This window comes from Marmota marmota, unplaced genomic scaffold (assembly GCF_001458135.2).
Source record: "Marmota marmota marmota unplaced genomic scaffold, marMar, whole genome shotgun sequence".
Classification (NCBI taxonomy): domain Eukaryota; kingdom Metazoa; phylum Chordata; class Mammalia; order Rodentia; family Sciuridae; genus Marmota; species Marmota marmota.
The window spans coordinates 1,435,522-1,458,647 of NW_026000164.1; the positions used below are offsets into that span (position 1 = coordinate 1,435,522).

A 23,126-nucleotide genomic window follows, 5' to 3' on the forward strand; every position below is an offset into this window, starting at 1 on the left:
CTCTAGCCCAAAACTTGATTCTGGGGCTGTGGGCTTAGCTCAGCAGCAGAGTGCTTTCCCAGCATGTGCAAGGCCCTGGGTTTGATCCCTAGTCCACACACACACACACACAAAAAAAAAAAATTCTTGCACCCATCCAGTGGCCAGTGCCAACCTATCACCTACTTGAGCTCCCAGGGTTCCCTTTACACATTCAAAAACAGCAGGGGCACATGCCCTCCGTCCCCAGACTCTGGGCTTCCTGTTGTGGAGTTTACCAGGGCTACGTGCCCACCCGGCCCCAGTGAAGGCTGTCCTTGCCTCCTCCCTATCTCTCTAGTTTATCAAATGCAGGAAATGGTGGGACTGTGGGAAGGTAGCAGGACCCAGCCTTGGCCAGCCTACGGCATCCCATCCCCGTGGCCCCCAGGTGCCTAAAGAGCTGCTCAGAAGCAGGTCTTTGCTCTGTTCTGTGTCTTATCCCTCGTGTCTTATCCCTCTGTGTCTTATGCCCTGAAGAGCTAAATGCAGCACCGACGTCAGAAGCTCACAAGTATTTGCTAAAAACTAATTAATGGTACTTAATATGACAACAACGATGTGTTTCATTAGTCAGTGCACAAAAAATATCCCCTGGTGTTAGAAGGGCAAATAGGTTTCCACTCAAGTGCCAGCTCCAAATAATCACAATCGCTCCCTCTTCTACAAGACCCTGCAGCTGCTGTATCTGTGCCCAGAAGGAAAGAACAGCAGTGGCAGCACCCGCCCAAGTTCTGGCCCATGTCTATAGGAGTCCCAAGAAACACAGCCGGTGGACCCTCCTGTGGGGAGACGCGAGCCGGGGGGTTAAGGAACTGGCTCCCAGGACTGTGGCAAGTTGAGACTTACAGGGCCAACTCATGGCTGGGAGCTCGGGCGGGGCTTCCATGTCACGTCTGGAGGTAGAACTCCTCCCCCAGAAAGCCCCAGTTCCTGGTCTTGGGCCCTCAGCTGATGGGTCAAGACCCCCCCCCCCATACAGTGGAGGATCACAGCCTCTACTTGAACTTCACTGAGTAGAGACATTAACCATATCTTCAAAATGCCCTCACAGTGGCACGCAGAGCAGTGGCCGACCAAATGACCGTGCATCATGCCTGGCCAGGTGACACAATGCTAACTCCCAGGTGCACGAAGCCCCCTCCCTGTTTGAGAAAGTGCCTCCTCTCATTGGCCACGGCTCTGGGCAACCCTCTGCATAAGCCATTTGCACAAAAGGCTCTTGTTGAGCCTCTTCTTGACAGGCTTGGAATTAATAAAGGTGATGCTCAACCCCAGAGCCAGAAGCCTTGAGGAGTTTAATGATTTAACCAGAAAGTTCCTTGAGGGCTGAAGAAGCGCCCCGAGAGCACTGGTGCCTTCCCTGCTTCCCAGGACGCTGTCCACCACTGATAGAGTCGGGAGTCTCCTCCCCAGGATGAAGAAGCCCAAGTGGGAGATAAATTTAAAGAAAAAAGTGGAAGTTAATATCCAATCAGCACTAATGGCTTAATATGCTGAAATAAATTGATTTTCCATTAAAAGCCAGAAGGCAACAGCCACACTAAATATACTTTCTCTCCTCGTGGCCTACGTCCATGACAATGTACAGATGCAAGAAGAGTTCACCGGTTTTGCTGGGACAGCACAGAAGGAAAAAATTACAGAAACCAATTGCTACTGCTAATTAAATTGTCCAAGAGCACCATTGCAAAAACCAATCACGCACTCCTGGGTCATTTTCTAACCTTGCTCAAACGTGTGCAGCCAGACTCTCCAGGTGGTCCCCAACACAACCTTCCGTCAAACCTGGACGATCAAACGTCCACCCTGTGGATGGCCACCGTCTTCCTACTCTGGGCCATATCATCTGGGAGCCAGGTAACCAGTGGGCTTCACAGCTTGCTAAGCTTCATCTCTACAACTGACCCAAGGCGCCTTAAATGCCTGTCCTCTGGCCACTAGAGACCTATGGCTCAGCTTGCTTGGACCCTCAGGATCCCTGTGCATAGCACCTCTGGGCACTTGGATATTGCCTTGTGTTACCTGCATGTCATTCCCGATGTCTGCATCAAAATCACACGCTTTGAGAACAGTGGCCACCCCGAGACCCCACTATTTTGGCCAACGAATACTCTGAGGACATCTGCCTAAGGCAAGGCCATCCCAACAGCAGTAACTGAGCAGACACCTGACCAAGCAAGTGACATACTGTCATCTTGATTCTTGAAACCTGTTGGGGAGGAAGGCGGCTTCTCACTTCATCGCAGGGGAAACGAGATCCTGCGTCTGGTTACCCAGCCTGGGACGCACATCCTGGGCTCTCTGACCTTGGAGTCCAAGCCCTGCGCTCTTCCCCACGAAGCAGTGAGGACCCAGGCTGCCTGTGAGCTCGAGTGTGAGGGTGGGTGGGCGTGAGGAGGGGCTGGTCTGTACGGCCTTCCAGTCTGTAGAGCCTCCCCGGCTTCCAGGGCCTTCCAGAACTGGAAGTAGCTGGCCGGGCACTGGCCAGCACAGGCCTCTGGCTTCCTTGGCTTCTCCTCTCTCCACCTTTCCAAGGTCACTTATCCTTCTGGAGAAGGGACTTTTGTCACCTGTCACTTTACCACTCGGGGAGCTATTTGTCTCAACTAGATTTGCATTTTAAATGAGTTATATCTTATTGTAAAATTTAGAACTCTGATCTATTCAAAATGGAGTCACTTAAAAGTAGATCGTAAGTTTGAGAGGACTGTTAGCTGGGAGTGGGTTGGAGAAGAGATGGTGCCAACACCCTCCGGGGCATCTCCTGGACTTCCCTGGTCCTGCCCTGGACACTGTGCACCCACGTCCTTGGGCTCCTCCCCTGGCTGCACGGGAACCCAGCAGGGCAGGTGTCACAGTGACCTCCGCACGCGACTCTGCCCTACCCCGACTCATGGTGGGCGGCCTGCCTTCGTCCACTCACTCTCAGTGTGGGCACCTCAGTGGTGACAGGCAGCCCTTCCAGCTGGCCTTGACAAAGCACGTTGGTATCAAGCCCGAGGCACTGTGGCTCTCTTCAGGTTGCTCAGATGGGGAGTGGGCTTCGGCAGGACTGGGGGCCTGGCAAGTTCCCATTTGGTCATTTGGTCGTGAGCATCACAGGGACAGCAGCATCACAGCGAGGAAACCTGAGCCTGTTTCCACACAGCCAGCACCTGGGGCTCACGTAACTGTCACTGCAGGGTGCTCTTGTTACAGATGCTCTATTTGTTTAGGTCATCTCCTGCTGTACAACTCCTCCTTCCCTCTCAGGGCTGCTCTGAAATGGCCACTCAGATGCTGCTCCTGCCCCTCCCCGAGCCTCCCCTCCACCTCCTCTCAGAAGGCCCCCGGAGGCACCTCCTATGAGGCACAGTGGACAGCATGGCCTCAGCTGGCCCTTCCTCCAGCCATTGCTGCAGGGAGAGGCTTCCTGCAGGGGCGGCCAAGCCCACACGAGCCCAAGTGCACACTGTCACCCCTACCCATGGCCTCTGCTTCCACATGGTAGAGGACATCAGAGGAACAGCCTGGCGTCTCAGGGAAACAGAGGTGAAACCGTCTCTGGGCAGGCGTTCGGCAGGGGCAGCAGCAGGGCTACATGCCTCATCTTCTGCCACCACGGAGGGCGATTCTGAGACACATGCCACACAGACGGTCCCACAGCGTAGTGTAGCCAGCACCCTGTGCCAGCCACCGGGCAATGATTCCTCATGCCCTGCCGGCCTCACCAGCCTCGTCCCCAGCCCTCCCTCTGCTGGCCACAAGCACACTCACCAGAAGCCGTGCACTGCAGCTGGGTCTCCGCCTTCCAGGGACCCCAGGCCAAGGAAACCTGACCCACTGCCACAGCTGAGCAGCCGGGGAAGCCACCCGACAGGGGCTGACCAGGCAGTCACTTCTGGGGTCCAGCTCCGGAAGGATGACCTGGGCCAAATGGATCAGCTTGTGTTCAAGTGACCCTTAGGTAGTGGCCTACTGCTTTGTCACATGCCTACATCTTTCTAGAAACAGACACCAGCTTCCCGTAGCTGTCATTCAGGGTGCCACTACAAATGTTCTATTCATTTGGCGGTCATCTCCTACTGTACCTAATTTTTCAATTAAATTTTTCAATCGCTCACAGGTAGACAATTCAGGAAAACACAGTATGCATGGGTGTGGTTTGGTTTTCTCCTTGATTTGGGGTGTCCCCTGGGATCTTGGAATGTACCTCTGTGCATAAGGGGCCCTACCAGGCCCACTCTTGAATCCTCCAGGAAGGGCCACATGGGGCGGCACCAGGAAGCTTCTCAGAATGGAGACTGGCAGGTACCCCACAGCACTGTCACTAGCCCCTCATAGCCCGAGGTGCGAGAGCACGGAGCACTGCCCACCACGGCCCTCCCCCAGTGCTCGGGTGCAGGCTCTCCTGGGCACCAGGCAGGTTCGCCCTCATGTCTGACCTTCCATCTCCAGCCGAAGACCCACGGTAAGGCCCCTAGTCAGCACAGACCGCCTGTGGGGAGTGGCCAGCCCCAGGCAGTGAGGGCATCTATTAGGGAGGGCTGCTGATGACCTCTTGGGCGAGATTAATCCTCTACCACATAAAAAGCAAATACATAATTATGGTACAATGTGCTGGCTCAGAGGTGGCCAGGAGAGATCTGTGCCCCTGAACTTGAGGGCACTTGGGCAATGTGGGCAAGAAATAGAGGCTTCCAGGAAGCCTGCCCCACTCCGATTCATTACTCAAGCGTAGAAGTTTAATGGATCCACTTAAAAAATTAAAATGTGTTTTTCAGGATATAATTGTTTCTTTTCTCCTCTGCTTTACAAGAAGACCCATGAATCAATAAATACCACAGCCCAGACGCCCTGTGGCTTATTTATCTGCAAGCCGTCTGTCTCACGGCCTGCTCCTCTGGAAGGAACATGGCACTTTTAATAATAGGTATCATTAAGCACGCACTGAAGGGAATTAGGGGCTTTGCTGCAAAGTCACCTCCCTCTGGGAGGGATGCGCTCTCGGCTGGCAGCCAGCTGTGGGGTGAGGCCGGGCAGGGCCCACCAAGCTGGTGTCTTCTCCCTCAACATGCTCATCTGCACCCTGGGATGTCTGCAGTGGTTTGAAAAGCATTTGTTACTGGGAGACACTGGCTTAGGTGACACCAGCCAGGGCCAGCTTTGTGGACGGCCAACCTGTGCAATCACACAGGACTCTACATGGGTGATGGACTTCTCGCCTCATGAAGTTCTGAAGAGTCTCCTTACAGGTGACCCCTTGTTTCATTCCATGCCTGTCCATCACAGGCCAAGAGTCCTGCGCATGAGGCTACTTGGTGCCCGGTGTGTGGAGGAGCCTCTCACAAGGGCCTGCCCTTGAGGAAGAGAACCCCCAGGTAGGGTGGACAGATGCAGGAAGAGGCAACGCCACAGTGAGTCCACCCGACTGCAGAATGCTGCCGGGTCTCAGCACGGCCGGGAAACATGGGAAAAGTGAGGCCAGAGCTGTGCCCTCCCTAGAGACTGGGGGAGGAAGGCGCTGTCCCCTGAGCCAACACGCCCGAGTCCCTCAGTGTAAAAGCAGTGTGTGCGGTCTCCTGGCTCCTCCACACAGCCTGCGGGCGGTGGACACAGGTCTCCTCTCAACAGCCTGTAGCCGGCGCTCAGCCCTTTCCACACACGTCCTCTTAATCCCCACAGCCACGAGGTGTGCAGGACCCCACTTCACAGACAGGAAACAGAGCCAGAGGGGCCTGGGGACCCCCCGGGGCACGGAGGGCCCTGCGGTGCAAGGGGACTTGTGTGCTTGGTGTCGACAGCTGTGTTCAAGGCCTTGCTGTGGATGGAAACACATCCTCTAAACTCCATCTGCCCAAGTCCTTGACCCCAGAAACTCAATATGGAACCAGGATTGTGCAGACGCAATGAGCAGAGGCAAGGGCAAAGAGGACGAAGGCGGCCCTGACCCTGTGTGACGTGTCCTTATGAAAGGAGCACAGAGGCCAACGGCCCACAGGGACAAGGCCCTGTGCAGGCTGCAGCAATGTTGCCACCACCGAGGGTCCAGCAGAAACTGGAGAGAGGCCCGGAGTGGAGGGTTGGAGCCGGGGCACCTGGATCTTGGACAGCTGTTTAGCCAGCCAGCTTCTGTGCTTGGCCACGCTCCTCTGAAGGTCTCCGCAGTGTGCTCACTGTGTCACCAGGACGTCCCAGGAGCGGCAAGGGCGCAGACCCAGGGAGCAGGGTATGTCGCCCTCCCGACACAGCACACAAAAAGCTGCATCAGGAGTAGAACTCGGATCTCCAGTCTCAATCTGAGGCTCTGCTCACAATCCCACGAGGCCGTAACTGGGAACCTACAGTCTTCTAAAGGAAAATATGTGATATAATAAAAACACTTGGAAGGTTTTTATTTAAGTAACTAGGATAAATAGCAGCTTCAGGGCATGGATTCAGGATCAGTCGTAGAAAAACAGAACAGCCCAGCCACACAGTCATCAAAATTTCATCTTTCCAGTCGAGAGACTAAATTTACAGACTGTATATTAAAGTAGCACTTTGACCCACAATCTGCAGCTCGGTTGTGTCACTCTGCTCCTGCAGCAGTTGGCCCCAAACCATAAGGTCTTGATCGATACCCACAGCTTCCCACCTGGGACCCACTGGAAAAAGCCACATGCCCCTTTAGTCACAAAGGACACCCGACTGGTAAGCTGCCTGCTGCCTCCCCAGTCCAGCAGCCTCCCCTGGGCTCCCAACACCCTCCTCTCCTCTACACAGCTCCCACGCTTCCACCTTCCCGGGTCTGCAAGAGGCCAGCTCCCCTGGGGATCAGGCCCTCTGTGATGAGCACTGTCTGCTCTCTTTTGTTTGATTTTCATTTATTTTCACGTAAGGTTCAACTTCTTGCTACAGATTATTTTCCCCAAAACTAAAAGGAAAGCAATTTCAGTTCCTGACTTTTCCTCTGCATTCCCCAAAAGAAAGGCTGCCATAAAATGCCGCAGTCTGGCTGGGCACAATTCAGGAGCCACTTGCCAAAAGAAACGAACTTTATTTTTAGAACACACACACCACACCACACAGCTCCTCAGGAAAACCCTCAGAGCCCAACTGCCACCACCGGCTTCCCACAAGCCTCTCCACCTCCCCCACTCCTCCTGCTCTTGAGGCGATTGGCTGGGTCACGTGGGCGGAGCCAAAAAAGTCCCCCAATGAGCAGCTCCGTGGTCTGAAAGGGCGGGGAAACAGCCCAATGAGCATCACCGCAGAGGAGCCAATCAGTTGGCAGCTAGAAGTTTGCTGGCAGCTGGAAGTTTGCTGGGGCCCCTTCGGCTGTGGCTCTCAATAATAAAATGCAACATGGCAGGGCAGGAAGGGGCAAGACCACCAGAGGCCACTGCACCCGGGACAGAGTCCACGCAGCTGGGCACTGACTAGGTCTTCAGGCTGTGGACAGACAATAGCTAAAAGTCAGCAACATCAGAACTCATTGTCCAAACCGCAAATATGATGCCACTGAAATCACCAAAATGAACAGCAATGACGTTCCTCTTTCAGAACATTCCCAACGTAGGTAGTTCTGAATGTGAAAACACACACACAGGCTGGGGATGTGGCTCATGGTAGCACGCACGAGGCCCTGGCTCAAGCCCAGCACTGCAAACAGTAAAACAAAACAAACACAAGTAAGGAACACTGGTCCTCGCTGGGAACGAGAGGAGTCCGCAGAGCACCGCACCCTTTATCACAGTCACCTACGAGTTCTCCAAAAGAGACAGACCTGGTGTCACAGTGACCACCACAGCCACACTCATCGATTCCCATAGCGTGACCCTGTTGAAGTCACCAATGTCCATGATCCACCCCCTTCAGGGTGTTTTGCTTGTTTTTAACATACAATTCCAGTAGTCAAACTCGAGTCCTTTCCTTAAAGGCAGTTAAATGCAGTCTGAAGCAAGTAGCTGACTGGACTTTCACTATCTTGGTAGACAAATATGAGCACGAGAAAGAAATTTAAAGACAAGAAGCACCAAGTGGCACCCATTATGAACCACAATCTTCCTGCAAAGGACCCTCTGTCATTTAAATCTCCCTCAGTTTTACCACCACTATTCATCCAAAGCACCATTAATGTTCTTCAGTCCACGTAAAATAAAAGCAGTATTCTGAAATCAAGGAACACAATTCCTCCCTGGAGTTCTCTCTGGATCTGTGACACTCAAGATCAACTGGGGCGGGACGGAGGGGTCTCCAAGGCCCCTGCCGGGGGAGCTCTGTCGGGGTCCTCCACCAACTCTGCCCGTGCCACCCTGGGAGAGCTACTGGTTTCCAGGGGGCGATGGACGTGCGTTCCAGGGTGGGAAAGATTTCGGAAAGGCCGTGGACTGCTATCTTACCCCACCACTCAGCACCACCCATCTCGGCATGCTCGAGCTCCACAAGCCCTGGGTGACAACGCGTCTAACCTTGCCAACCCAAAGCTGTCCTAGACACTGGGATTTGCTTTGTGCATCTGCCATCCCAAGCATGCTCCAGAGCACCTGCTCAGTATGACGCCACAGCTCACCTGGGAACTGACGGACACCGCCCAGGGGCACACTGCAGAAGGTGAGCATCAACAGTCTGCTGGTCACACTTCCCAGTCACCCGAGTGGAGCGAGCAGGAAGAGGTGAGCTGGCCACAACTCAATGCTGGGAAGGAACGCCAAGCCCACTTCCTTGTGAGAGCAGTCCACTGTGATGGCCTGGCCTGGGATGCCCTTGGTGTGAATGTACTGGTGAAGGAAAAGAAGAAAAGGAGAGAGACCTGCAAAGTTATCCTGGAGGGTGGCCACTAAGCCGGGCCACATGAAGGCCACTCCCACTTCCTGGGGGAATCAAGCTCCGTCCTCACCACGTCCTGAACTGACAACCGGGAGCACTGACACAATAAAACTGGCACACAGTGTGGCTAGGAGCACCTTGGCCACAAGCACCCAGGGCAGAGGACAGCCACCTGGAAACGCTCCCCACTGCTCCTGAAGCCTCAGCACCAGGGCTCCGTCATCAAGGCCAGCGTAAACTGTCTGTTGCCATGGAGCGGTCATGCCATCACTCCCTGCCACTGGGGACATCGGAATCACACACAGTATGATTCAGAGCTGTGATTATTTCATGCAATGATGCTTTGGTGACCTATAAAGTTTAATTTATCAGGGAGGTAAGATTAAATAAATAAGTGAATAAATATGTTTACACACGCTACTTCTAGTTCACTCAAGAAAATGACCACATAATCAGAATAGCAAGCTCGGTGTCCTACCCTAATCAAGATGAAAGATGTCAGTGGAACACCAACTGGTCACTCCACCTGCAGCTCACAGCTTGGCCCTCCACTAGCGTACTTCTAATCACTACTAACCTGTCGAGGTCCTTGTCCTAAGTTCTTCTTTAATAGCTATCAAATGCCACTGATCGTGGAGAGATCACAAAAGCTTTCTTTTTTACAAGAAATAAAATGCAATAAGACATAAATCAAATAGACTAATTCTAAATTCAATAAGAAAAAAATATCTTATTGGTAGTTTTAGTTAAAAAAAAAAAAAAAACTAACTGCATCCAGTGGCTGTGTATTCCTCTACCACGCTTCAAAAGGTTCATCTCCGAGGTTCATCTACAAAGAACAGCATCTGGCCAGGCCCCTCTCCCAGCCACAGTAGCTCCGCCCACGGCTCCACGGGTTTCTCCCTCCCTTCCTGCCTACAGGTACCACATCACCTGCTCTCGGACATATTTACAGCACTTCTCTGATGCCCTGAGAGAAGTCTCGAGGGTAGCCATGGCGCTTGGCAGGTTTCTCCTCCCTCTCCTAGGTGGGATCATGACTTAGAGGGAAGCTTCTAGGTGTGTCTGCTTTCTGTAGTGCTGATCTGACCACCCACTAAATTCTCTCCATGTCCAGGACTTTGCTCTCCAGATGAAGACCTCCCCCTTAGCCCAGCCCCATTCTGGACGGAACTCCAACATCCCAGCACCCAGTTCCTCTCCATGTCCCAAAAGCCAGGCTAGCTTCTGCTCCAGACATTTGTTTTAGGAAACTGATATTTTGCTTTTTTTGACTTATAGAACCTAATGTGTGCCCTTTTCTCTTTTGGATGGCTCCCCTTCTCCACCTCCCGCCACCAGCCTCCATTCTCTCCTGTGACCTAGTTGCAACCCCTCCCAGAGGCCTCTGACACCACCCATTCCCTCACCCGCCTCCCCCAGTCACCCAGTCATGGTCCATCACATCTCACTGCCCCTGTACCCCCTCCACACGGCCCCCACCATGTCCATCAACGAGCATGCTCAGACTGGCAGGCCTCCCATGAAGGCACCTAGTAAATGCACAACCCAGAGCTGACGGCTTCTGCTGGTTTCAGGGCCTGCAAACGGGAGGAGGCCTGGGTTTGACGAGGGGAGGGGAGGGGACGCTGCTGTGAGGATGATGGTCCAGGTCTCAGGAGGTGCCCAGAGGGGAAAAGGTTCTTGGCCTACAGAGAAGGACAAGCAAAGATCTACTCAGGAAAGCGAGCAGGACACACACTCACAGGGAGAGGACTGTGGCCATGAGAAAGAGGGAGAGCCGTGCTCTGGGCGTCAGGGAACAGTGTGAATGGTGAACAGGGCGTCAGGCCAATGAGCTTGGTGGCGTTGGTGGTGGAGCAGCGGGGGCTGGGCATCTGCTCCTCTCAGACCTCCAGGTTGACGTCACCCAGCTCTAGAGGGCGCTGGACTGTGCGTGTGTCTCTGGTCCCCAACAGTCTCTCCCCAGGCTTCCTCATCAGTCTAAAACCACATGGCAAGGTGCCCAGGCACGGGCTCACTGGGCTTCCTGGGCCTTGTAGGAGTCCAGCTGCAGGAGAACAGGCCCGGCTGGAGGAAGGAGCTCGCCGATGGACGCCACAGCCCCTTCCCTCTCTGTCTCCTTCCTGTCTGTCCCTACTTCTTGTACCCTGCCTCAAGTCCCACTTGCGGAACCAGACAGGAGCCCTTCTCACTGCTCAGCCCAAGTTCTGCTGCACCAGAATACACAAATGACTTCACTGCAACAACACAGTGCCGCACCACACTGCCACTGTCACCACGCAAGTCCAGGGGCACAAGGGACTACTCAGGCCAAAATCCGTCTGAAGGGAAACCCCTGAGGATTTACGTGCACTAAGTGCCAGAGAAGCAAGAGTGAGTCAAAGAGACTCTGACCAGTTACTACTGACTCCTAAATATCGGAAATACAGCCAATGCCATATCATTGAAATTTTACTTGACGTCATAAACCCCCAGGTTTGCAACTAATTTTTAATAATTTAAACCTATATTCCTCTCAATTAAAAATTTTGAAATTCTCAGTAGAATATGCTATAGACACAAGCCCACAGAAAAAAATGTCATCCCCAAACAAAACATAAACCCTAAGAAGTCAGCCTACAGAGGATAAACAGCGCTTACTTGAGAAACAACGCAGGGTCAGGTAATATTTTAAAACCTTTCATAATAATGCTAAGATCAAGTTAGCATCTTCTCTTTTTAAAATGATTTATTTCCACCTGACCAACTAAAATTGATGTAATCGCCAATTAGAGCCCCACACGATTATTTTGCTAATCAATTTATATTTCTATTTAACAGGCCTGACAGCTACTTTTAAAAGAAACACTATGAAATATTCTTTAATTAAGTAAAGAATTATTTAACAGATAAATATTCTTAATGGGCCTCTCTTGTGGTCTTAAACAAGCTGCGAACTTGATTAACCTCACAATCTTGTTTGGCACAATCGTAACTTTTACAAATGAGATGGAATGGAATGCTCATAAAGAAGGTGTTAATCACAGAACGCCCTCTCTCCCCACAGGGGCTCAGGGGTGGTGCTGGGGAAGCTTCCGAGCACATTCACTGCCACAGAGCACCCTTACCACTCAGTGTCCTCGCTGGTCTCAGGCTGAGGTCACATGCCGGTGGCCATACTCCATGAGTAAGAGTGGACAGAGGCCACCCACAAGAGATGCACTGTGGCATCACCCGGGTTAAAGTGTCCACTAAACACCTGCTAGTGTCCGAATTTAGTAGTCAGATTTTGAGACCCTTGAAACCCGGGAGGAAAACGAGAGCTCCCCGGCCTAGAGACGCTGGGGGACGATCTGGGGGACTCTGCTGAGGAGGGAGTTAACCCGCCATGAACCCAGTTGCCCCTCTTTCAAGGACATCAGTTGGTAAGGAACACAGGTCTAACTGGCACGTGGGCAGACTGTCCCCAGCCCCACTCCACGTCGACACCACAGACACAGGCCCTGTACATACTGCTTTCCCACCCACACAAAAAAAATGCCTACCGCTATGGTCTGGATGTTTTGACCCCGAACGTTTCCTGTTGGAGGCCTGGTTCCCAGGACACGGGTATTGGGCGGTAGTGTGGAATTATTGAGAAGCAGAGCCCAGAAGGGGGCCCTGGGATCCCTGGGGTCACTGCCCATAATCAGCATTAAGGAGGGAAAGCCTGAGCCAGCCACCCAGCCTCTGGCTCCTGTACTGAGAGTGGCCATTGGCCATGACCACACTCCACAACCAGCCGAGAGCCCCACCCAGTGCTCTCCTGTACTCAGTAGTGGCCACTGCTCCTACACAGGCACCTATCATGGCCACCTACCCCAACTGAGCAGCTGAGGGCCCCACCAGAACTGAACTGATGCAGGGGCCACACCCTTGAACTTGAAATCTGTCCTTCCTAGCAGACTGCCTGAGGTATTTCATTACAGTAACAAAAAGCTGACCAACACCGGAAGCGAGAGTGTTGGGCAGCTCCAGGCAGCTCACACTGTGGTGCGTGGCCATGGCCAAGTCTACAATAAAGTTCAACTGATAAAGTAGGCACAGTAAGAGATTAGCAAATGATAATAAATTATAAGAATCATAATAATATACTCCAGTTAAAGTTACATGAATGTGTCTCTCTCTGAATTTCCCATTAAATATTTTCAGACTACAGGTGACTATGGGTAAATGAAACTTTAGAAGATGAAGCCTTGATAAGGGCTAGGTTTACTCCTCAACCTGTTTCTAATTTTAAATATTAAAACCAAAATGGTTACAAAGGTAAATCTTCTGAGAATAAAGTATATCTGGCAACTTAAAGGGGAAATCATAAATATCAGCTTTAAAAGAATCATACAGATCATATGAAGAATAGAATAAATCTAAATCTATTAATCTGGCAAATTACCTTTCAAGCCAGCAACCAACTCAGCAAATGCCCAAGTAGTTACTGAAAGCTTAAAAGCACAACTCTTATATTCCAAGAAGGGGCACCGGAGGTCCACAGGACCATCCCACACCCCAGCCCAAACCACATCTGACATGTTAGTTGCCGTCCACTCCAGCGATGGGGTGGCTGCTGCAGAACTGGCAGTGTGAGTCATTTTAGACACCCCCTTCCACCAACAATGCATTCATCACCAAATTCTCCACCCATGTGAAACAAACTTTAATATTCTTTAAAAGTTTGGGGGGAAGGGATCAAAAGACCACCACACCACAGCAGGAAAATATTTATAAAGATTCTAACAGCTTTTATTACAAGGTGCAAGGTAGCATTTCATCCAACACTCACCAACATCGAACCATCATCTTCTATAAAACAATTCCAGAAAGCTCAAACAAAACAACTAACAGACACAGTACCCATGATGACTCTCACACAACACTGTTTAGTGTTCAGACTTCACATCACCCCAGGAAAGTGTATCATTTTCTAGTAAACGTGTGGCAAAAAGTCTTCGCTTTATTCTGTTTGCCTATAAACATATCGGAACATGCCTCACAATTAAAAACTTTATTACAGCACTCCATGACATCAATATCTACTCGTGCTTAGTACCAGCCAGTTGTACCAAATACCATAAAATACAAAATGATAGGAAATATAAACATCGATTTGTATTTCAAGTTTATAACGTTTTATTTACAAAAATAAGCTGGGAGGATCAGTGTTTACGCCCCCACGATATTTCCAGTGGGGGGACTATTTCACACCATTTTTTTCTCTAACAATTTTTAAAGTTGCATTTGAATTCCTTCAGAATTGTATTTGTCGACTAGAAGCTCAGATGGGGAGGGCAGAGAGGGAGGGAGGCAGAAGGGCAGATCGCCGCCAGCACGTCAAGAATGGCTTCGTGAAGACAGCACGGTGCCTCATGCACTGGGCGCTGCCAGCTCGCAGCGGGACCCCACACCAAGCGTCGCCTGTACAGGAGCTGCAGTCTTCTCTGGGCTCTGAGGACACTCGTTCCCAACATGACACTATCGAATGCGACTTCAAGGCAGACACTAAGACATGACTCCAAAGACAGGGTTGTGGCGGCAGATGCTGGGGCCGTACTCCTCATAGTCCTTCTTGGTGTGGCAGACCTGAAAAAACTCGGGCTGCGAGAGGCGGCAGTGAGAAGGCAGCCCAGGCGCTCAGAGGGAGATAAGCTAAAGCAACTGCTGGGCACAGAGAACCTCCCGATGCAAACCTCCACGCTTTCTCCAGGCCACTGTGGTCAGGCCCTGCCTCTTTCTCATGCTGAACTAAACAGCAGTCAATGTCACTTTCACAGGTTCACTGGGGCGTGCTACAGCAGCAGAGCCCTTGCCCCATGGGCGTGAGGCCTGGGTCTGATCCCAGCGGCTCAGGAAAAGAAACATACCCCTCACTGACCTCCAGCACCACACACCAAAAATTTTTATTCAGCCTCCATTTATTTAGGACCAAATATGTGCTGGCCTTAAATTAACAAATTTGAGGGTGAAAGAAATCATCACTTGGGAAAATCATTGGAATTAGTGATTAATGAAAGATTTTTTTTTTAGATTTTACTTATCCATGTTATCTGCATCCCAAGCAATGATACTTAGTAATTAGCTGTTCAATTTAAATGATCATTAAAATATGTTTGTATCTGACAAAATTAAACATGTGTCTGTTTAAAGCCATATAAGTACAATACTTACTATTTAACCCTCAGAGACAACGTTTATCCAAATTCAACAAAGAATGCAAAACAAAAACCAAAACCCAGAACCATCCAGGAAGGGACTCACCGTGGAGGCCAGCATCGAGCCTCCAAACCACACGGCGTAGCGCTGCATGTGATGTGTTATTACCTGCACCTCCACGGGCTTGGGCTGCAAAATGAACCAGCTCACATTTAGTCCAAGCAGTGCAAGCAGATCTTACTCTACCGGCTGGTAAGACAATGGCTCCCTCTGGGCCTTCCCTCCACCATGAGGGTACGGAAACCTTCCCTCGAGTTCATCGCACTCGCCCCTGCGGCAGGTGGTCCAGGGACCAAAGCAGATGGGCCAGCAGAGGTCACCACTTACACTAAAGCATCTGAATGGGAAAAGACCCTGGCAAGCCCAATGGCTGAGCCCTGCAGAGGCAGTTCCAGTGATGAAAGCCACCTGCAAGACCAAAGGACACCGTCCTTTCCAGCAGCTGTCTCCACGTCAGTGGGCTTCCCTCCTTGCTCTCCTTCCCTAACAAGGCCCAGTCTTGGTCAGACATCCAAATGAAGTCACCAGCTAGTCAGGAATTATGCTGGAGAAATCTTGGCTGTTTTAGTTTAATGAGAACATTTCCAAAGAACCCCACTGTCAACGAAAGGGTCCTGGTCATCACGCTACATGCCCTGAACTCTTAAAACACAGAAGAACGCTACTGGCACTGGGGGCTGCTGAGAGCCAAGACGGCCGCTGCCCTGGTGCAGGGCTCAGTCGTAACCAGGGGCTTGGAGTGAGCTCAGGAAGAGCCCCTGCTGCACCTCTGTGTGATGAGAAAGAGCTTCCGGCTCATTCTGAGCTCCAGACAGACACGCTCCTGCAGCTCTGTGTAAGGGCAAGTCAGCAAGAGGCACTCGCCTCTCCTACCTTTATTCTGCCGCCGCTGAGCTCTTCGCTAAGTTTTAATCTGGCATCCACCACTCTTTTTAAATCTCTCTGCAGTCGACGTCCAAAATCCCTGAACATTGTCGAGCCTCCTGAAAGAACGACATTCTAAAAGACACAAAGCAGAAGATTGCCCTGGATGAGAGCACCTGCCCACCATGTTCCAGGAACTGCCCCACAGCAGAATTCCCACATCCAACACACAGACAATCCCAGATGAGCACACTAACTAGCAAGCCAATGCTACCCAAAAGATGTTATCTATTTTTTTCCTGTGACAACCATGTGCTACCAACTGTCCTCTCAGCACTTTCTTCAACTCTGTTGCATGCTCCCTCTGGACCCGGCAGAACCCCTGTGAGGATCAAGAAGCCCAAACAAACAGCACAAGCTTCTGGGTGCGGTGGCACACTCCTGTAATCCTAGCAACTCGGGAGTCTGAAGTAGGAGAATCACAAGTTCAAAGCCAGCCTCAGTAACAGTGAGATTCTCTCTCTAAATAAAATATGGAAAAGGGCTGGGGATGTGGCTCAGTGGTTAAGTGTCCCTGGGCTCAATCCCCAGTACCGCCCCCCCCCCCCCCAAAAAAAAAGCCTGCACAAGCTGGCAAACAGACTGAGGCCGCCTTAGGAACCTTACGAACACTGGATCTCTAGCTGCTCTGCCTCAGCGACTTCCGGGCAAGGGCTTCCAACTAACTCCTGAACCTTCTCAGTGGGAAGGAAGCACACCCAACTTACCTGTAGAAACGTCAAGTGAGCCATCCCTCTGCCTGCAGAGGCCTGCCAAGTGGCCACATCAGGCACTTGTGTGGCAGTGGGGGCAAATGTCATTAAATTGCCTATCAGAGTTTGAGGATAGAAAAGCTGTCTCTCTAGGACTACAGGATGATGTGTAGAACAATGAAAGTGATTAAGTATAACCTGATTTACCTCCCTTACAAAAAAATGCCATTTGAAGAAACTATAAGAAAAACAAAATAATCCTTCCATCAAAGAGCCAAAAAGGGCCGGGTGCAATGGCGCACGCCTATAATCCCAGCGCCTCAGGAGGCTGAGACAGGAGGATCAAGAGTTCAAAGCCAGCCTCAGCAAAAAGCGAGGCCTTAAGCAACTCAGTGAGTCCCTGTCTCTAAATAAAATACAAAATAGGACTGGGGATGCAGCTCAGTGGTCGAGTGCCCGAGTTCAATCCTGGTACCAAAAAAAAAAAAAAAGAGCCAAAAAGGCCCTCCTTGAGGTGGTGGAATTACACGCATTCCTCCCTAACCTTCCCACATGACTTGAGTCACTGCAGGACCAACTGCCACCAGGCATTTCTCCCAGCAGCACTCGGTCAGCTCTGTGTCTGAACAGCAAACCCCTCACCAAGTTCACAGGGAAGCAGATGTCTCAAGGAACCAGAACACCCAGGTTGTAAGTCATGCAACTGGGAACAGGACTCTCCCATTTACTGCTGCCCCCAGAAACAACAGCCAGTACTGGGCAGAAGGGATGGGTTCCCAAGCTGACACCTGCAACACCAACCACGCCACAGGCACCCAGGATTAGACAGCTGAGGGTGGAGAAGGAAGAGCAGCAGGCAGACAGCCCACCTGCCATCTGGCCTTCCGCCTGAGGACCTTTTCCAGCTCCACGCTGTGCCTGCAGAGAAGCGTCAGCTCTAACAACCCCCTAACAAGTCCTGGATAACCTGCAGCCCGACGCTCCAGTTGCTGGGTGAAGAGGACGGCCCAAGGCTATCGTAAGACCATGGCAGGGGCCTCGGGAAGCCAAGTGGCCACTGGTGGTCTCACCAACTGTGCTGACAGTCTTTTACCAGTGAGTCTAATGCATTCTTAAGGGAGGGCTTGGCTGAGGGCCAGGGCGAGGCAGGCTATGAGCCAACCCCCCCGGGCTCTCTGCAGAGGTGAGTAGTACTCAGGAAGCCCAAGCCCTGACACATCCCTTGGTGCTTTTCTCAACTCCCAGCAGGGGCGGGGCAGACCCTGGGGCACCTCCGTCAGGGAGTCCACCTAGTGACAGATGTTGGGGCAAGCACCTGCTGAGGCTCCCTGCCATAGAAGAGGCAGTCTGCCAGCACCCCAGGGCTTCGATGCCAAGATGCCACGTGGCGGGTACTGGGGATTGGTCCCTGGAGTTAGAAGACCCAGGCACAGGAGGGAACCTGCGCTGCAGTCAACCCCTTCTTGGAGAGGCCTTCTGACTCCCCTTTCCACCCAGACGAGGGGCCACAGAGAACCTGCCTCCGTCCTAAAAAACTGCAAACCTGGATTTCCCAAGCCCCATCCTATCTCCAGGTCAACATCATGAATGATCACTGCCATCCCGTCACCACACAGGGAAATCCCTCAGTGCAGCAGGAGACTGCCACTACTGTCAGAGCCCAGGGACCGTCATCCACAGCTGCAGTCAGAGGCAGCCCCTGGTGGCCACACTCATGCAAGAGGACACCGAATGGCAAGTCAGGGGAACAGTTTTAAATAATGTACAACAGGCTCCCTTTCAGACAGGCATCTTAGCCTATAACACTTCTGGAGACACATCGGACCTGTTTACTATTAAGAATCACGATTTCAAAGCATTCCTGATACCTTGACCGTCCTACCTTAGGATAAACCTCTAATGGTTCCACTCAATTCAGAATTACGAGAGGGGCTGGGGATGTGGCTCGGTTGGTAGAGTGCTTACCTCATATGCACAAAGCTAGGGTTCAATCCCCAGCACCACACACACAAAAAAAACAATCACAAGAGGTGGGGGAGGAAGCAGGACAGGACTCTGCATCAGCCGACGATCTGTTCTCTTTTGTTTTCCTAGAGCGCGCTGCACCACTCCATTCAAGGTTTTCAGGCTATAATTACCGCAGCCTTTCTCTGGCACGAAGTCCCAGCTCTGGTCTCCTAACAGCCCCTGTGCCAGGGTCCCTGCAGTGGCTCCTGGGGGCCAGGCCAGTATGGAGGCTCCCTTGCTCCCCTCAGTGTAGAGAGCCACAGAGCCAGGCTCCTGGATTACCACAGAAATGCGTGGGAAGCTTGTTCCTCCCCAGACAACAGAAGACATGGGTCTGCTCTCAATTCCAGCACTGGATACCATCACCATTCATCAACAAGAATTTTCTGAGGCTAAACTTGAAACATCCCTTGCTTGTGTTCCTGCGAGGGATGACATGAAAGGCGTGGAGTTCACCTCTCCTCAGGGCTCTGGCTTCGCCCCGCCAACCCCACTGGAGAGCTGCACATGCACCATGTGCTTCCACAAGGGGCCCACAGGCCACTGGAAGAGGAACCAGCAGCTCACTGCCCTGGCTACTGTGGGACTCAGGATGAAGGACTAGTGGGAGGTCTGAACAATCTCTCCAGTCTCGGTGTCAGGAAAGCAGCCTGTTAGGAAAGCCCACTGGTTGGGACCACATTGCTCTCGGACCCTGTGACTCATTACAGAGGAGGTGTCCCTCTGTCCCTGGGCTGCTGGGGAGCGCGGCACCCTGGGGGCCTCTCTTCTGTGACTAGACAGGCCCGCGTGATGCGTGCACCGTTCTGCCCCTGGTCTCCCGGCTGCACTGTTCTGCCATCCTGGCTTTCTCCTACCCAGATTCCTCCAGCTGTTCCTTCCTTTGGTCCTGCATACACTCTCCTGACTGCCTCAGATTCTGCATACTAGAAGGCAGGCAGGCAGGTGGGAGGGGGGTATGCTGAAACGGAACTATCTTCAGGCAAAACAGGGTTAACAAGTTCAATGAGACTGGTTTATAAAAAGAACGCTTAGTCTTCCATTGGAAGTCCTTCCTTCTTCACTGAACAAACTCGGCAATCTACACACACCAGTGATCCACGGAGGACAACCTACTCCATTCCACAAGCACCTCCTGTGGGGTCAGAGGCACTGAGCTGAAATAAGGCATGCAAGTGACCTGGGAGGGCAGAATCCAAACCTGACCCTGGGGCTTGAGGAGGAGCGGCCACCTCCTACATCTAGAGATTCCTAGAGGCCCGTGGCTGGGGGTACGGCGAGGTGGTAGGGCACCTGCCTAGCATATGAGAGACCCAGCATTCCATCTCTTGGCACTGCAAAAAATAAATTAAAAGATTAAAGGGGCTTGTGACCTCAAAAAGTTTAAAATGCAAAAATCAACCTTTAAGACAGTGTCTCTCATATGGAGATACATTTTAAAAACAGTATTTTCAATCTCCTAATACATTTTAGACTTTTAAGAAGGAATTCTATTCACTTCCTACAATTTTTTTTAAAAAAGTAAAAGTCATTCTTGAGCGAACCTTGATTCTCATTGCAGAGCGTGAGAGGAGCTGTAAATGTCCGTGGCTGAGTGGATACAAGGCACTCCTCAGTCTCCATGAAGCCCCGGAAGGCAGGCAGAGCCCTGAGCAGCCAACAGCACTGTCCCTCTGGAGTGCCCATAGCTCTCTCTCATAAGAGTGCCGTGACCGTGCACTCGTAGACACCACCAAGCACCCCTCAGCAGAGCCACTTCAGCAGCAGGCATTCAGCTAAGGAGGACGGCGCCTGTATTACTTCCTCACTGCAGAATGCAGCAGGAGCTCAACCCGTGCGGGCTCAGCGTGGACTAGAGCTCACAGGCCACTGCGCTGTCCAGGGTGATGAAGTCACTCCTTTGAAGACAGAACCAGGAGACCATACAACACAGTGAAGCCTGAAGACAACATGAGCATAAACACTGGCCACGTGAGGATGGCCCTTGCCACTGAGAGGACTCTATAGAGAAGTCAGGAAATTCCAACAGTAATCTCAGGAGTTGAAAAAGTATTCAGCAGACATTAGGAATGTGGAACAGCAGACACAGCCAAAGGGCAGGAACGGAGACCCCAGATCAGGGGCTCTGAGGCCAGGCACAGTGACACAGGCCTGCACCAAACGCACCGCCGTGACGAACACTTACCCTTCACACGAGGAGGGGAGAAAATAAAGCACCAGAACTGAGTCAGCTAAGACCCTGAAAGTGGCAAGCGGTGAGACAACACAGTAAGGGACCCACCTGGCCATGACAGGTGGACAAGATGAAGCAGACAAGTGGTCTCCCCAACTGTCCCAAGTGGATAAGAGAAGCCTCGGCGACGCCCCAACCACCCGGGGGAAAACACAACCCTCAGTGTCTTCCCGACCATCCTGAGCAGATAAGACAACCCTCAGGGATCGCCGTAAGTGGACACGATGGTCTCCTGACCAGATCAGCTCACAGGCTCCGTGAGGCCTGACTGGCTGTCTGCTATGCCCTAAGCCTCTCAGGCTTCCAGGCTACAAGCAGATCTTCTGTCCGGCAGCTCTGTAGGTATATGGACTTTGCTGTAACAGAACACAGATCAAATACAAAACTGGGGCCTAGGGTTGTAGCTCAGCGGTAGAGCGCTTGCCTCGCACGCACGCCTCGCACGCACGAGGCCCTGGTTTTAACTCTCATCACCACATAAAAAAATAAATAAAGATATAAAAAAAGAAAAAGGAAAAAAAAAACACAACTAGGTTCACATTAGATCCATGGAGCTATATCAGAACTTCACAGTAATCCTGTCATCCTAGGACAGACAAAGGGTTCTTGTGCACATAGCTCTGTGATCATTTTAAACTATTCACATCAGTCAAAGCAGGTATCCAAAAAGATACTGGAAGAGAACACATTTGTCATCAGAAAACTTCAGAGAGGCCAGTTTATCCCAAAACATTAAGAGCATGATTTTAAAGACAGAGAATCTGCAATATAAGACATCATCACATTGCATTTTTTAAGATAGTAAATTAGGCTGGGTACGGTGGTTCAGGAGGCTGAGGCAGGAGGATCACATGTTCAAAGCCAGTCTCAGCAACTCAGCAAGCTCCTAAGCAACTCAGTAAGACTCTGTCTCTAAATAAAATATTAAAAAGGGCTGGGATATTGCTCAGTGGTTAAGGCCCCTGGGTTCATTCCCTAGTACCAATTTTTTTTTAATTAAAAAAGAAAGTTAAATGGTAAATTACATCTAGAATAGCCATTTATTTTTCAAGCAAATTTCTACTCACAGGCTAGGGTGTAGCTCAGTGGTAGACTGCCTGCCTAGGGTGTGCAAAGGCCCTGGGTTCAACTCCCAGAATTCCAAGAAATTTCTATTCACATTTTTCAAAAAACTCACTGTTAAGAGCTATTTTAATACATTTAAATTCTTTTTTTTTTTTACAAAATAGCAAATTTTAAGTCAACAAGATGATATAATAAATTTTAAAACACTATTTTGAAACATTTTTATTTAGAAATAATATTACATTTAGCATAAGTGACAAACCTTACTACTGGGTAAAAACACTTTATCAGCAGTGCTTCCTTGCTCCCTCACACATTTCTTTAGAATCATTTAAAAGTAAATTATACACATCCTGGCAGTGTACTCCTAAATATTTTAGTATGTGTTACTAAAATAGGAACCTTTCTCTTATGTAACCGCAGTACGATTATCACTTCATATACTAACATTATTATAAAACTTTAATCTACTGTTCCTATGCAACTCTTGTCATTTGATCTATTAATATTCTTTATAGCATGTTTTTCTCTCCAGGCCAGGATCCAGTGTGAGGTCAGGTTTTGCAATTACTTGTCTCATCTCTGCAATGGATTTTTTAATTAAAAAATAATTCACCAGGGTATGAAAATAAATGTTCATCATGATAGTTCAGAAGCACGGCAAGATCTTGAGTTGCCATCAGAGGCATATTGTATGAGTCATTTCTCATTTATTCACAAAATCATAAAAGCAGCATTATGCATGTTGTGGTCAAATGATTTTAGATAAAGCTGCCCAGGTACTTTAGGAGGAAAGGACAGTCTTTTTCAGAAAAGCTGTTGGCATAACTGACATCCACAGAGCATCTACTTGTTCTATACATATTAATTCATGTCATATACACATTATTTAAAAATAGATAATGGATTTAAATATGCAGGTTAAAACTATAGAATTTCTAAAACAGAATATTTAAAACTTTCATATTGAAGTAGGCAAAAATAATTTAGAACATAAAAAGCATGAACAATTAAGGAAAAACACTGATAAACTAGACTTTTTACATTCTTAAAAAGATATGATTAAAAAATTAAAAACAAACAACAGACTAGGAGAAAATATCTGCAATACCCACATCTGACAAAAGACATATTCAAAATATATAAAGAACATTTACAACTCAATA

General features: G+C 50.4%; 1 protein-coding gene across 3 annotated transcripts in view; it reads right to left on the reverse strand.

Annotated features, from left to right (window-relative positions):
• Nucleotides 1-13,548: 13,548 nt before the first annotated feature.
• Nucleotides 13,549-23,126, reverse strand: part of Actr3b (actin related protein 3B) — a 58,696-nt gene continuing 49,118 nt past the window's right edge. For all 3 annotated transcript variants that reach the window (XM_015493640.2, XM_048786662.1, XM_048786663.1), the window contains 3 exons: nt 15,913-16,038; nt 15,085-15,168; nt 13,549-14,424 (listed from right to left, as the gene is read on the reverse strand). In XM_015493640.2, coding sequence (XP_015349126.1) covers nt 14,329-14,424; nt 15,085-15,168; nt 15,913-16,038 — 306 coding nt within the window. In that variant the 3' untranslated portion in view covers nt 13,549-14,328. The remainder of the gene's footprint in view (nt 14,425-15,084; nt 15,169-15,912; nt 16,039-23,126) is intronic.